This window comes from Notothenia coriiceps, unplaced genomic scaffold (assembly GCF_000735185.1).
Source record: "Notothenia coriiceps isolate Sejong01 unplaced genomic scaffold, NC01 NC01_scaffold00019263, whole genome shotgun sequence".
Taxonomy (NCBI): Eukaryota; Metazoa; Chordata; class Actinopteri; order Perciformes; family Nototheniidae; genus Notothenia; species Notothenia coriiceps.
In genome coordinates, this window is record NW_011351964.1 from 1 (window position 1) to 13665 (window position 13665).

The following is a 13665-nucleotide window of genomic DNA, read 5'->3' on the forward strand; positions in this document are numbered from 1 at the left end:
TATCTCATGTCTTTATAAATCATTTTTATAAAGTTTTCACAACCTAATTAATAAATGAATTACAAACTATTCATAATCCCTTTATAAGGGTAGTCTTATTGTAAAGTGGTACCAAGAGTTATTATAGTGTCTCTGAAAATGACAATTTTTGTATCGATTACTCACACTGTGTTTACCTTGAATTATTAAAGAAAACTTAGTTTTTTTTGCACTCCTAACGGTACAATACTGCCAAACATATGCATTTTCACTAAAATCATACTATTTTAAACACTTTGGGTTCTGACAAACTCACAGTGCACCTGTGAAAGCGAGACTATTTACGCAAAAGGCTTTAGCAAAAATGCATGTGCAGGTAAAGTCCAGTAAATTCATCAAGATTTTTCTGTTTTTGGATTCTTCGTTCAGTGTGGAGGTATTTGAGAAAAAAATGTTTTTCTTAAAGAATTCAAGGTTAAACTGGGGGGTGAATAATATATATTGAAATAATGGTTGTGTGTATGAAGTATTCTTCAAGCCTGATCTTTTTTTTCAAGTGTCTCCATAGTGAAAAAACGTTGCCCACTCACGCATAGACTTCTCCTTCAGTGAACCCTGGGACGTCCTCCTCTGAGGCTGGCAGGAGCCTGGGCTTCGACACTCCGGACCCTCAGGTAAGGATGAAGAGCAAGGTAACTGAGATTCCCAGGGGTCTGTGTTTGTGTAAAGAGAGGACAAAGGGAAAGGCAGATCGAGGCTAAGAGCTGCGTGGAGAGGACGACATACTGTTGTGACAGAATTAGGCTTTTCTGTCTGATCCTGCAAAGAAGTCCTGATGCCATTTAGACATTCAAACTCACAGTCACCTGCAGATGTGTGACAGTTCAAATTCAGCATTGTTTCCTGCTCATTGTCTGTCCTGTGGCAGCGGTTCTGCATGTCATTCAGTTCATTCAGTGTGTGTCTGAAACAATTCAGGGGCCGGGCATGTGTAGTGCATTGTGCTTCTGGAATAGCAGGGGGCCTCGGAGAGCCAAGACAGTTTAGTTTAGGAGTCACTGGTGGTTCTAGCTCAATAAAGGCCAATGTCTCCTGCTGGCACACTGCTACATGCTTGTGGCGGCACGGGTGGAGCAAAGTCCTGTCCTCCTGGGCCTCGCTCAGAGCCTGGGACTCCCCCGAGCCAGGGATCCACATGCTGGGACTCTCTCCTCTGCAGCGAAAAGCGTGAAGGTGAGGTTGGAAGTCAGGAAAAGGTGAGAATCCATACCCAGGAAGCATGGCTGAACGAACACATGGGAGCTGCAAAAGAAGAGAGGGAAAATAAGTGTTCAGTGTTTTACTAAAAACGCTTGTCTGTTCCAACAGGCCCCTACTTCACAGGCTCTTTATTATGGTTTTGTTTGATTTATTAATACTTCATTTAAATGCATATTTAGGAAATCAATGAAATTTCTTTAAATGTATTCCTTGATGGCAATAAATTCAACCCTTTGAAGAATATAAAAAAACAATGATGTCACAATAACCTTAACATTTTACATTAATACTGTAGGTTTAAAAAATTGTGATTTAATTATTTTTATATATAAAATAAACACTTATACATACAGCCTTATTTAAACACTAAAGCTATTCTAGGAGTACACTCATTTCCTAGTAAACAGATTATAAGTAGTTGAGGCAAAAATTAATCAAATCCTGGAATAAATGAAAGACCTGTTCACTAAAACCAGCTATGTAGGTGAGGAGACTGGATTTTAATTACCTCTATGTATTTTGTAAATGCCTCTAAATCGAAGACACCTTTCTGAGATTACTATTTTAATATTGGTTTAAAATATTGTTTTTAATTGCCATCTTTCATCAGCTTTGAAGATTCAAAGTTCATATAGACCAGCGGTTTTCAAAGTGTGAGGCGCGCCTCCCCTGGGGGAGTAAAGTGACACTTGCCCACTTGTGGCTGTCTGTGGAGACCGAGTTCCCCCACCTCGCCAAAAAGGCTGTAAAACTGCTCATTCCCTTCACCTCCACCTACCTGTGTGAGTGCAGGTTTTCCGCATTGACTTTGATCAAAAGCAAGTACCGGTAAAGGCTGCAGCCAGAGTATGATCTGCGTTTATTCCTGTGTGCATCAAAGACGCAGACTCATTGTTCCCACTAAAGTAGGGGTGAGTGTAATAAGGAGGCAAAGTTGACGTTCAGTGTGTTGCCGGGAGCATATAAGGATTTATCCACCATGTTGAAAATGTTAAAAAATATATGTCTTGAGAACACGGCGTGCAGAAATATACGGGTCGTGCTGCAGCTAGATGTGCCTGTCCTCTGTAAGAAGGTGTCGGCGACTGACATGCAAGGAAGAACGGCTGTCCACAGGCTGTTCCAACTTTAACAACTGTATTAACTTCCAGGGTAGTGAATTGAACATGCAATTGTAATTGGGTGTGTGGTATATTTTCATGCACGGACACGCATGTTCCACAACACAAACTGAAAAACACTAAATTTTCAGATCGCTACCTGTGTCCTTGCGATCTTGTTATAATAACAAGTGCACGTTACTGATGCAATATGGTTGAGACCATTCAGGCTTATTCTAGAGGGGTGCAAGGAATAGTCCAAGTAGTGGGGGAGTTTTATACAATATGTTTAAAACATAAAAATAAAAAGGTTTAAAAAAGTTATTGTTTAATGTTTTAAGGAGGTGACGCTACTCAGCCAATCAAATCGGTGCAGTCAGCACGATGGATTCAAACACACACACACAGAGACGAGACAAGAGGAGAGAAACAGTCGGAGTAATTTCAAATGGCGGAAGGTAGACAGCGAAAACAGAGCATTTAATTACATTTTCTCTTACTGGACCTCTTTGAAATGCAATTGAATACCCCTGCATTATAGCAACAACAACAACAATAATAATAATAATAACAGCAATAATAATTGGGAGGGGGGGCGCGGCTGTTCTTATGTTCTCTGAGGGGAGGCTCACCTACCCACACTTTGAAAACCCCTGATATAGACAAAATGGTTAAGGAGGGTTGAACATCAAAACCCTCTTACACTAACCACATTTGGTGGACTGGACACATTTTACTGTTGGCAACTTGGCTCAGTGATGCTGTTACACATTAAGTTCAGTTATAATTAACAGTTAGTAGTGTTGTGTTCGTTAAATAAACCACTCAGACAGCCGGTTGATTTTTAACTGAAGGAGTTGGTGGAGGAATGGCTTCCTCTATTGGCTTCAGTTCGTTTTGTGATTAATATCATATATAAAATGTAAGATGTTTAAACACACAAACTGAGCAGACACTCCTGGAAATAGAAAGGCGGACCATGAAACTACCGGAACGTGCAGGAAGTTGCCCAGTCACACACACACACGCAAACACACGCACACACACGCACACACACTGAAGTCTAGTGTAGCGTCTCCTGATCTGTTTCTTCCTGCTCTAATTAAAGACCTCATATAGCATTCAGCCCCTGTACTTAACACCTAGATACACACACACACACACACACACACACACACACACACACACACACACACACACACACACACACCCCACCCTCCTGCTTCCTGAAAAGATAATCCTTAACTTTGAAATACTTCAAGTGCAGTAAAAAGCGACACTTCACAAAAAACGTTTTAGTTGATAATATTGTTAATTTATATGTCAAACAAATTCTATGTTTTGCAGGCCCGAGTCTTCCTCAACCATTGTGTTTTCCTGGAGCAGTAAGCTATCAATTGTAGCATTTAGCCTATGAATTAGCCTCAATAGCAAAGCCACAATAGCTTTTTTTAAAGTTGATATCCGGTCTGAATGTCAGGTTTTAACTGTGTATCTGTTTTTTTTTGTTTTGTTAAAAGGGTACAGACAATCACTCACACACAAAGGCACACAGCTGTCATTTAGCCACTCCCCCTTTTATGTAGAAGAGGTTATTTGTAGTCCCTCCAGAAAGTTGTAGACTGGATTCACAGCACAATAGGTAAGCTTAGCCACATTAGCTTAGAAAAGGTAGCTATGTTTGCCCCCATGCCATACATCACAGCAGTTCATTCTTGACCTTGTGAACATCATTCGATAAAAACACATTACACTCAGCAGCTTTTAGGGAGTTTTTGTCATATCACAAGTTGTTGATCTGACTTGCAGTAGATGTTCACATTCCCACATTTCTGAGCTCTTTAAAAATCTAGTCCGTGTTCAAATTTGAATCTTCACAAATAGTAAACAAAAATTATTTATTTATTTGTAAGCTGTTGCTAAAAGCAGTAGTAACACTCTGTTTTTCTTCTCTGTGAGCAACTCTACCATTATTTTTGTGTGTTGCATTTTGGGACAATACGACCAATTTGTACTGTAACTGTAAAGTGTGCAATGTGGGGCAAGAGAATGTCGCACTAGGTGAATGTAAAAATGTTTTTGTAACTAGTGTTTAACTCTACTCATCCTGACACATCGTAAATCTTTATGATATCCGTATATTTTACACCATAGTAAGTAGCATCAAATTAAAGTGTACACTTGTACTTTACATGAACTTAGAAGCATCTCTTATGACGGCATACTTCAAGGTTTTTCTTGGCAGTATAACTTTGTTTATCAAGATTGGAGATTCACAGACTTGAAATAATAATTTACCTTTCTTTTCTTTATCGAGCGCATTTGGGTTGTATGCTGTGAATATGAGGCTGTTGAAAAGCCACACCTGCTCCTGTGGCAACGGCAGTCAATCCTATCTCTCTCACACACATACGTTTTCATCCATGTACACACACACACACACACACACACACACACACACACACACACACACACACACACACACACACACACACACACACACACACACACACACACACACACACACAAATGGTTACCTGTTCCCTGATGCAGACAAAGGCAGCCTTTCTGTGTGTACCTGCAGGCCAGGCTGTCCCGAGCACAGGACACCTGAGAGGGTGTGGGAACTGCTTATACTGATCCACTCATATAGTGCAGCTACTGAGCCATATAAACACATGCAGACCCCTGCTGCATACTGACACAAGTTTATTAATGGTGTCTGGATGTGATTATTGGCTGGTTATACTGTAATCCAGCTGGAGATGTAAAATGTTAACCAAACTTTACATCTGCCGTCTCTCCTATCAGATTAAATACAATTGATATCCTTGTCTGCAGTGTCGTGTTTTGCAAAAAACATATATTAGTTTCCATGATTACCTTGTCTTTCAATGCTATCCTAATGAACCAATGTTCACATAATCCTCCATCAACAGCCAAGTCATCATAAATCAATTGTAGAAAATTAGCTATCTGCTCATTTCATCAAGAAATCTCAAAGATCCCAAAAACTGACAATAAACCTCACCACCACATTTATCAAAACATGAAAGCATCCGATTACTTGCACTGCACATTCCTCACGCTGATACAATTATACCGCGCTATTAACATTTCAATTCCAAAGACGTGTAATTTCCCTTGTCACAGCAGGGTGTTATTTGTGACTGTTATGGACTTTGCTGCCAGTTTTCCCCCTGTAATTTCACTAGGCTGCTCTAAGACGCCATGTCTGCATACAGCACTTAATGAATGGCACCGTGGTATGCCTTTAATGCCAGCAGCCGTACTAGGAGCATTTCTAATTGCGATATATTTCATCCTGAGGGTCTCAGGATAATCCTTCAAAGGAGTGTTTCAGATACATTTGAGCATAATATGGAGTGCAGATTGAGCTTCATGAAGGAGCCCAATGTTGTGTAATCGCATAATTAGATTAAGTTTGCTGTTTGCCAGGGGCGAGAGGAGAGTGTTAAACATGGATTCCCTGTTTGTGGTTCATGGAGGTGAAGAAAAACATTTCTACACTGTTTACTTTGTAGGTAACACTGCTTTATTAAAGAAGTAGTTTGAAAGGTTTCAGAAGGCTAAATGATCCTAATATATATTTTATATGATGTTTTTTTATTATATTTTAGAGGTGTGTATCATTGTGGGTTTTACTGTTAATAAATAACTCAATAAATATCTGATGAGATGTTTTAGCCTGAAAACAGCAATCTACTTTGTTAGGTATTTTCTTTGGTTAGACATCAATATATTGTTGAACCATCAACAGGAACCTTTCCAAGACGAGTTTGAACTACAATATGCACACTTTGCAAATTATTAAGTTGTGGTTATCTGAAGCCGTTTGGTCTCATTTTGAAACGAAGAATCTGCACACTGTATCAAGGCATGATTAGGCACGATGTGAGTATCGTTTTTGTTATCTTTGCCACCAATGGGTTAATTAAACAAGATTCAACTTCTTTGTAGAAGGGAAGAGACAGAAACTTGGCGAAGATCTCCACACTAAGGTTTCACCTTTATAGATCGCAGTGCCTAATTTTTTGAACAAATCATTCAATTCAGAACGTTTTTTTAAGGTGTAGAAATTCATTACAACGTGAACGGAATATCAATAGCCTTACGGTTTAATTGTGCCAAACCAAGTTTACATGTGTATGTCTCCTCCCTCAAGAAGTCAAAGATTGGCACTAACTGTTCATGAAGTAAGATTTAGATCTGAACATAGTGGATGTTTAACAGAATGAAACTAAGCTTGTGAGATAAAATCTTGGTTTGCCACGACAGAAACGTTGTTAAAAGCCCAGTATTCTGTTATATGGCACATGTATGGCACCCAAAAATTCAAAACTGTTTTCGTCTTGACAACCTTTTTAACCTCCCTACTTACCTTTCCGGCGGCGCAAACATGGAAGTGGGGCAACACATATTTGTGCACTCTGATGCCAAAGCTTTGTTTCTCAGTAGTTTGAACAGTGACGTAAAAAATTAGTAACCAAGTAAATCAGAGCTTTTTATTCAATATTAAAAAGCAGGGGCCATCATATTTTGGTTCAAGAAAAAAGCTCCATTGTCATAGGTCAAATCAAACAAATAGCAACTATAGCGAATGGTTATAGTAACTACTGGCCACAGATGTGAGGTCAAAAACATGATGTGTAGTGGTTTGCTGTGTTGAGGTTTGTGTGACTCAAATCTGGATATCCAAGCAAAAAGGAACGTTTTGTAAATCATAGCTTACGTCCCCTTCCCCCGCTCAGAGTTTCTCTCCATGGGCGCAGGCCCGGTGTGTTTGGTCAGACAGACTGGAGTGTCCTGACAGTGTGGTGTGAGCAGCTCATGTGTGTTTGTGAGATCGCAGTTTAACTCGGTCACATCGGACCTCTAATTGCCAGGCAGCAGACTAAAGAGCCTGGCATTGTCTGCCTAGACAAGACATGACAGCATTCAGCGTCACTTGTGGGAAAACCACCCTACAGCTCTCCGTGTTTTTGTGAAATTTTCTATTCGAACATTGCCAACTAAAATAACTTTTTTTAAACAAATGTTTGTGTTTGATATTTTTGTGCCATAATTATCTTGTCTTTACTGAATGATGCAGCAGGCTGTGAAGCAGTTGTGGAAGATGTATTCAGGTATTTGAATAAAAGTAACAATAGCACAGGGTAAACTACTGTTACAAAGAAAAACCCTGCTTTCAAAGTGTTAGAAATTGGATTATAATTGTTGCTGCATTAATGTGTGGCTGCTGATTAGTTTCATCTGTATAATGGATGTGTTAGGAATTTTGTATTGAGAATTGGAAGTAACTCAAGCAGTTTGAAAAATGTAGTAGTGTAAAAAGCAACATTGTTCCTGCTTAGATATAGTGGAATAGAAGTATAAAGTAGCATACATTAGATTACTTCACTAAATTACTTAAGCAATTGTACACAATTACTTTCCACCACTGATGTGTAGCCTCTAAAAATGCTCTTTAAAAAGTATTTTTGCATTCTTGTGCTGGTTCCAATCCAGGTGTTCTGATGCAAATGATGATGTGTAGACATACATACAATCAAGGGGCAACTAGGAACTTGTTGTCAAAGTTCAGACACTATGCTAAATATTTGTTGCTTGTTTGAGGTTGCCAGGCATCTTGTTAATGAATGATGTGGTTTTGTATTAGACAGCTACACATACAGTATCTCCCATAAGTCTCCCATTATGATCAGCAGTTGCAAAGTGATTTTTACTCCAACCAGCTGATCCACAAAACTTGATAACCCATTTTCTTTATGCAGCATTTCAAATGAACACCTGAAACAACTGGATGGGAAGCCAAAAGGTGTCTTCTTGGTATTTGAATGGGCTTCATATAAATCTCTCAATCAAAATAAGCTCAGCAGCGAGACTCGGATTCCAATCAGCGAAAGCGCTCCAGATGTCAAAGTGAAGCATTAAGCTGCATTTTGGGGAAATCAGAAGGCTGAATGGTGTAAGAACGGTTGAGTAAATTAAGGTCAGGGAGTTTGTTGGTATCCGTTCCTCTTCTCTCCTCCAGCCACTGAGACAGGTGAGCACCCCAGAGGCTATTCGGGAGGCGGGTGGAGGTTACCCAAATGTTTACACGCGGTGCAGGCCCTCCTAATCCTCCTCTGCAGCCTCAGGGCAACCTAATCCGCGACCTTCGGAGACACAACGAAGACGAACACTGACAACCTGCCCTGCAATCACACACAACTTTGACACTCACAAGGCCCAGATGACTGTGTGTCTGCAATCTGTTTTTGATTGAAAGCGACAAGACGTGGAGAGGCCTTCCCTGACCTCCTCACCCGCTGGGATTCCCTCTTACTTAAAACGGACAAACAGCAAACTCTCGTTTAAAAGCCTGAGAAAATGGCGACCATGTCACACGTAAACGTCAAGACTTTTGGACCTTTAACCTCCCCTCCCCCGTTTCCCTCTGCCACCATAACAACTGCAGATAGGACTCACAGCCAGGATAGTAAAGGCACAAAGGAACTATTGACAAACTTATGGAAATAACCTTGTGTAATTATGGTGCTTTGTCATAAGTCGCAAAAGCTACCGAGTGGTTGGAGGGCCAAGGATCCAACGCGCTGTAAATCCAGAAAATCTCATAATCAGTACCCTGTGAGAGGTGATATTTATCTGTGTGAGACTCTAAGAAAAGGAGTGCTGATATAGGATGTTTTTTCAGGTTACCAGGACATATGAAAGTCAATCCATCATCAAAAATGAAGTGTTACAAATAACTCAACTACCATTTTATATTTCATACAGCTGTAATCTTTTTTTACTATTTTATGTGAACAGCTAGTATGAAGTGTATCAAAGGACGGCATACTTACACTTTAAGTCCCGCAAGTAAGGGTTATGTTTGCTGTAATTTAGTCGCTGAATTTTTCTTTTTTAATGAACATCCCAATATTACAGAGCCCAGGGTGATGTCTTTTTTAAGAAGCAATTCCTGAGCAAATGGCAACTTTTTTTGGCAATTTAGGTTGAAAAACAACATCAAGATTTATAGGGTGAGAATGGTGATTTTCTATATTTCTTTTGTGCTAAACCCTTCCCATGAAATTACCAAAAACCCAATCGTCTATGGCATAGAGCTCCATTGTTGTCCAAAAACGCTTCACATCAATGCACACACTGTTGCAGTGGAGACATTTTCCTTCATTACCATGAAAACACACTGTACATTATTTTCAGTCAATCCTCCAAACAACATCCTGCTGCTGTACATACTCCAAAGAGCACATCATGTGTATTACTCCGCAACCAAAAGTAGTACTAGAAAAATGCCAATATACATAAAAAACAACAGCAGTTTAAGGGAACTATTCAGCCTTTATCCAAAGTGAATCTTTACAACAAATTGCTGATACATTCAGCTGCTCCTATGTTTACTCGCGCTCCCTTCCTCTCTGTGTTTATAGCCCTCTGCTCCACTTTTCCCCCAGCTGTGCACCAGCAGTTTCTCCTCACCCCTCACCCTCCTTCTCCTGCACCCTACTTCTTGCTTTTATTATGTGGACAGGTACAGACAAGCCGTCCACTGACTGGGCTGCTCGTTGTTTTGAAACGTGATCTTCTAAAAGTGGAACACAGCTGAACAACTGACCATCCAGAAATGATTCCACTTCAGCTCAGAGCTAAAGCTAAACAACTCTTCAAAACAAACTCTGAACAGCAGCAGCGTTATCAAGATTAACTTCATGAATTAAAAGAAAGCTAAACGACTGAAAACAAAGTTGCTTTTGTTTCCAGAACAGCAAGAGGCAAAGAAAACCCACATTTTTTAAAGCAAAGAAGCGCCTTCTGATCCAGAGAATTATAATCTTGCATGAGTACTAATGTGAAACACACACAGCATCTTATTGGCCAAGTCACAATAACCTGCGGCTGCAGTGATAGACAGGTGTGCAGATACTCAGCCGGGGCCGTGCTCAGCACAGATCGCCTCTGGGCTCCAGTTTCGGCTGTTTCAACCTTCATGCATGGGCCAAGTATTCTCTGACACGCAGATTAACCAATAAGTGACAGAGCCTGTGCACTGCTGCCTTAAAAGTGGGGTAGAGCTCTTTGTTTATCTTAGAAAATCAACTTATCTTAAACAAATCAAAGCAGCCACATTAGGGTATTATTATTAGGTGAATGCACAGGGTTTTACTCAGTAGGTGGTCTCTTTTATAGCCAAGACAAGTTCACGTCCAACTTTAGAGATACAATTCCACATTCCCCGGATGACTCGCACGCTCATTCCTCTGAAATTGACCACTAAATCGAGGCAGGCGACAAACAAAGCAGCTCCACTATGCACGTGAAGTAGCAAGGGCTGCTATTATGGGCTATTAAGGACGCTGCAATTTTGCACGCAAGTTTTGCACACAAGTTTTGGAAAGTGACAGGCCCTCCTCGAACAATTGGTATCACTGATGCTTAAAGTGCAGGTTTCTTTTTATTCAATGATGCCTAAGTGATGGAAAGAAAAAAGTTAAGTGCAAACACTAAGACGCAAAGGTGCCATTTGCATTATAGGTTGTGGGAAAAGAGCCTGGATGTACAAAGAGAAATGGATACAGCATTGGAGGTGGGGCCTCCCCATAGGTTCATTCCTATGAGCATTGCTCAGTGACACAGGAAGCCAAAAATGGCCTGACTTGAGGACAAGAATGTCAGTGTGATCTGGGATCTGGACTCAGAGAGCATGCGCATCTGCGTGGCCTATTATGCTTTTTGGGGTGTTCCCTTTTTGGGTGTGTAATATAGGTATTTTTGCATGTAAATGGTCTGCAGAGGCTGAAATCCAACAGTTCTCTCCAGATGGAGTTTCTCTCCAACACTCCTGAAATGCCCACATTAGACTCCTTTGTTTACTTCTGTGACATAGTAACATCACTATGTAGCACTCGTGCTTCTATTGGTTAGCGCTTTGCATGTGTGGCTAAGGGACGGGACATCTCTAGTGGTTGACCAATCACAACAGAGCCGGCCAGCTAACCAATCAGAGCAGACTGACATTACAATACATTATAGAGCATAATGTATCCTCTTTAAGCCCCGCCTCCACTGGATTCGGCTTGAAGCACTTTTTATGAGTTTTAGGACACAATGGTTTATATTATGGCTATTCAAGAGTTAGTACTGGGTAGCTAGCTAAGTCAATGGTAAAAACTAATTCAATGACTGGCATGGAAGTTGTAATATCACAGTTTGGCCAACTAAAGTTTCGGCTCACTTCCTGGGGGCTTTGAGAAAAGGGTAAGGTGTGGCATCCTGGGACGCTTCCCCACACCATATGCATACGCAGACAGTGGCTGTCTGGGAGGCAGGTGATGGGGCAGGTGCTCTCCAGACATATGGGGGGAGGGAGGAAGTAGGATGAGGGATGGGCAATGTGGTGAGTTATAAACCTGTGTGTGATATGAGCAGACAAGCAGGGAGGCGTGTGGTGCAATGGAATAGTGCGTTGGTGTTCAGATCAGGGGAGCACAGGTTCAAACCCCACTGCAGTCAGCATGTCGTTGTGTCCCTGGGGAAGACACTTCACCCCAAATTGCTCCTGTGGGGATTGCCCACAGTATTGAGTATTTTAGACGCTTTGGATAAAAGCGTCTAACAAGTAACATGTAATGTAATGTAATGTAACATGCAGAGAAATTAAATGTACAGGAATATGCTCGCAGGACATTAACTCAGCTAAATCACAATCATAAATCTTCTTTTTTCCCTCAGTGTTATGATTTTTCAGAAAAACTGTTATCAGAAGTCAGCCATCGCACGGGATCTCCAGCCTATAATAAAGTGTAGTAAAACAGTTCAAGGTCCTGATTTATGCTGCTACACGTCCGCCCAACGTGCAGGTGGTGCGTTCCAGTCCAGACATACCGTAGTAAATCAGATAATCCAAGAAAACACCCACAGCTGTCTATTTGCAGCCAAAATATTTACCTATAGACTCTCAGTACAAACAGCAGCAGTCAACTGGCATGACAATACACTGAGTCATCGGGACGGCAGACAGAAAGGGCAGCCGTCACCTCAGCCCTGATGGAGTTTGGAAGATGTCCAGAAAAAAGTCTGGAAGCTGGAAGGGCTGTAACCACACATTACTTTTATTATTTATTAACTGTTGACTATTTATTAATCGTCATTTGTTTTGTTAATAAAGCGTCAACGGAATATAGTCACAAATCAACTTCACAGAACCAAACAGTGTGTCCCCAGGTGTTGTGCTTTACATCGACCAAGAGTCCAATTACGCAAACATATTTTGTTTACAATGATATGTAAGACTGTAGGTGCCAAGATAATAGAATATTAGAATTGTTTCCCTTTTTCTGCTTGAAAAATGTATGAAAAGATGAGCTGATTATCAAAATATTTTCTTCTCAGTTAATCAAATAACCATTTTAGGTCTAGCTGGTAATGGGTTACAGAAATGTGTCACAACTGGCATGCTGAGAAGAAGTACCCGCCTGCTGTAAGTCATAAATGCGCTGTTGCTTAACCCTCGTGAAGTTGTGTAAACGCTCAGTTGTATGCTCCACATGAGTTAACCATAAAAGAAAAAGAAAACCACTGGCTATTGCCTCCAGGAAACCGATCTACATACACTCCTCTTTTAACTACCTGAGGCTCTGTCAGGTGTTCTTAGGCTAAAGCGTCCCTTGAAAAGGAGAACAGCCGTGTACAGTTTTTTAACAACCCCTCATCCGACATACTGCAGACATGCACTTACCTGCCCCGCTCTGCAACAGCTCACTGCTGCACTGTAACCATCACAATCCGGGCTCACCTCAGTGTGCACTCGCCTAGGGAGCTGCAGGAAACATTCATCGATGCAAGCAGCGAAGACTTCCAACTGAATATATGAATAGTGAGGAAAATCATCCCACTGGCAGGACATGTGCATACACTTATGTTTGGTTTTGTGTTTCATGAAAGAGAGAACAATGGTAAAACAGTCAGATTTAATCCTGTAGTCCAATGCATTGCACATGCATGTGTTGAAGTGATGTGTTTAAAAAGCTTGATTTGTTAGTCAGATAAAACAATTTGCAGGCAAACAGCAGTCCTGATAAATGTTTCATGCTCTCTGAAACCTAGCTTTGTTTTCAGATGCTGTCAGATAAATGCAGTGCACCTGACAACCTGCAGAACACTACTTTGACCCAAGTGCACCACACGAAGCACTCTCAGGCACACAGCTCAACTTTCACTCAGCAGCAGAAATCCTCAGATTTATGAGTACTGTACCTCATCGGTGTTAGCAGCCTAGTGTGTGTGCTGGCCGGCAGCC

General features: G+C 40.9%; 1 protein-coding gene across 1 annotated transcript; it reads right to left on the reverse strand.

Annotated features, from left to right (window-relative positions):
• Nucleotides 1-569: 569 nt before the first annotated feature.
• Nucleotides 570-13164, reverse strand: LOC104951826 (uncharacterized; the record flags this gene model as incomplete). Its single annotated transcript, XM_010778557.1, has 2 exons — nucleotides 13105-13164; nucleotides 570-1281 (listed from the first exon to the last, which is right to left on the reverse strand). A coding segment is annotated over exon 2 (691 nt), but the record flags the coding sequence as incomplete, so codon positions are not given.
• Nucleotides 13165-13665: the final 501 nt, after the last annotated feature.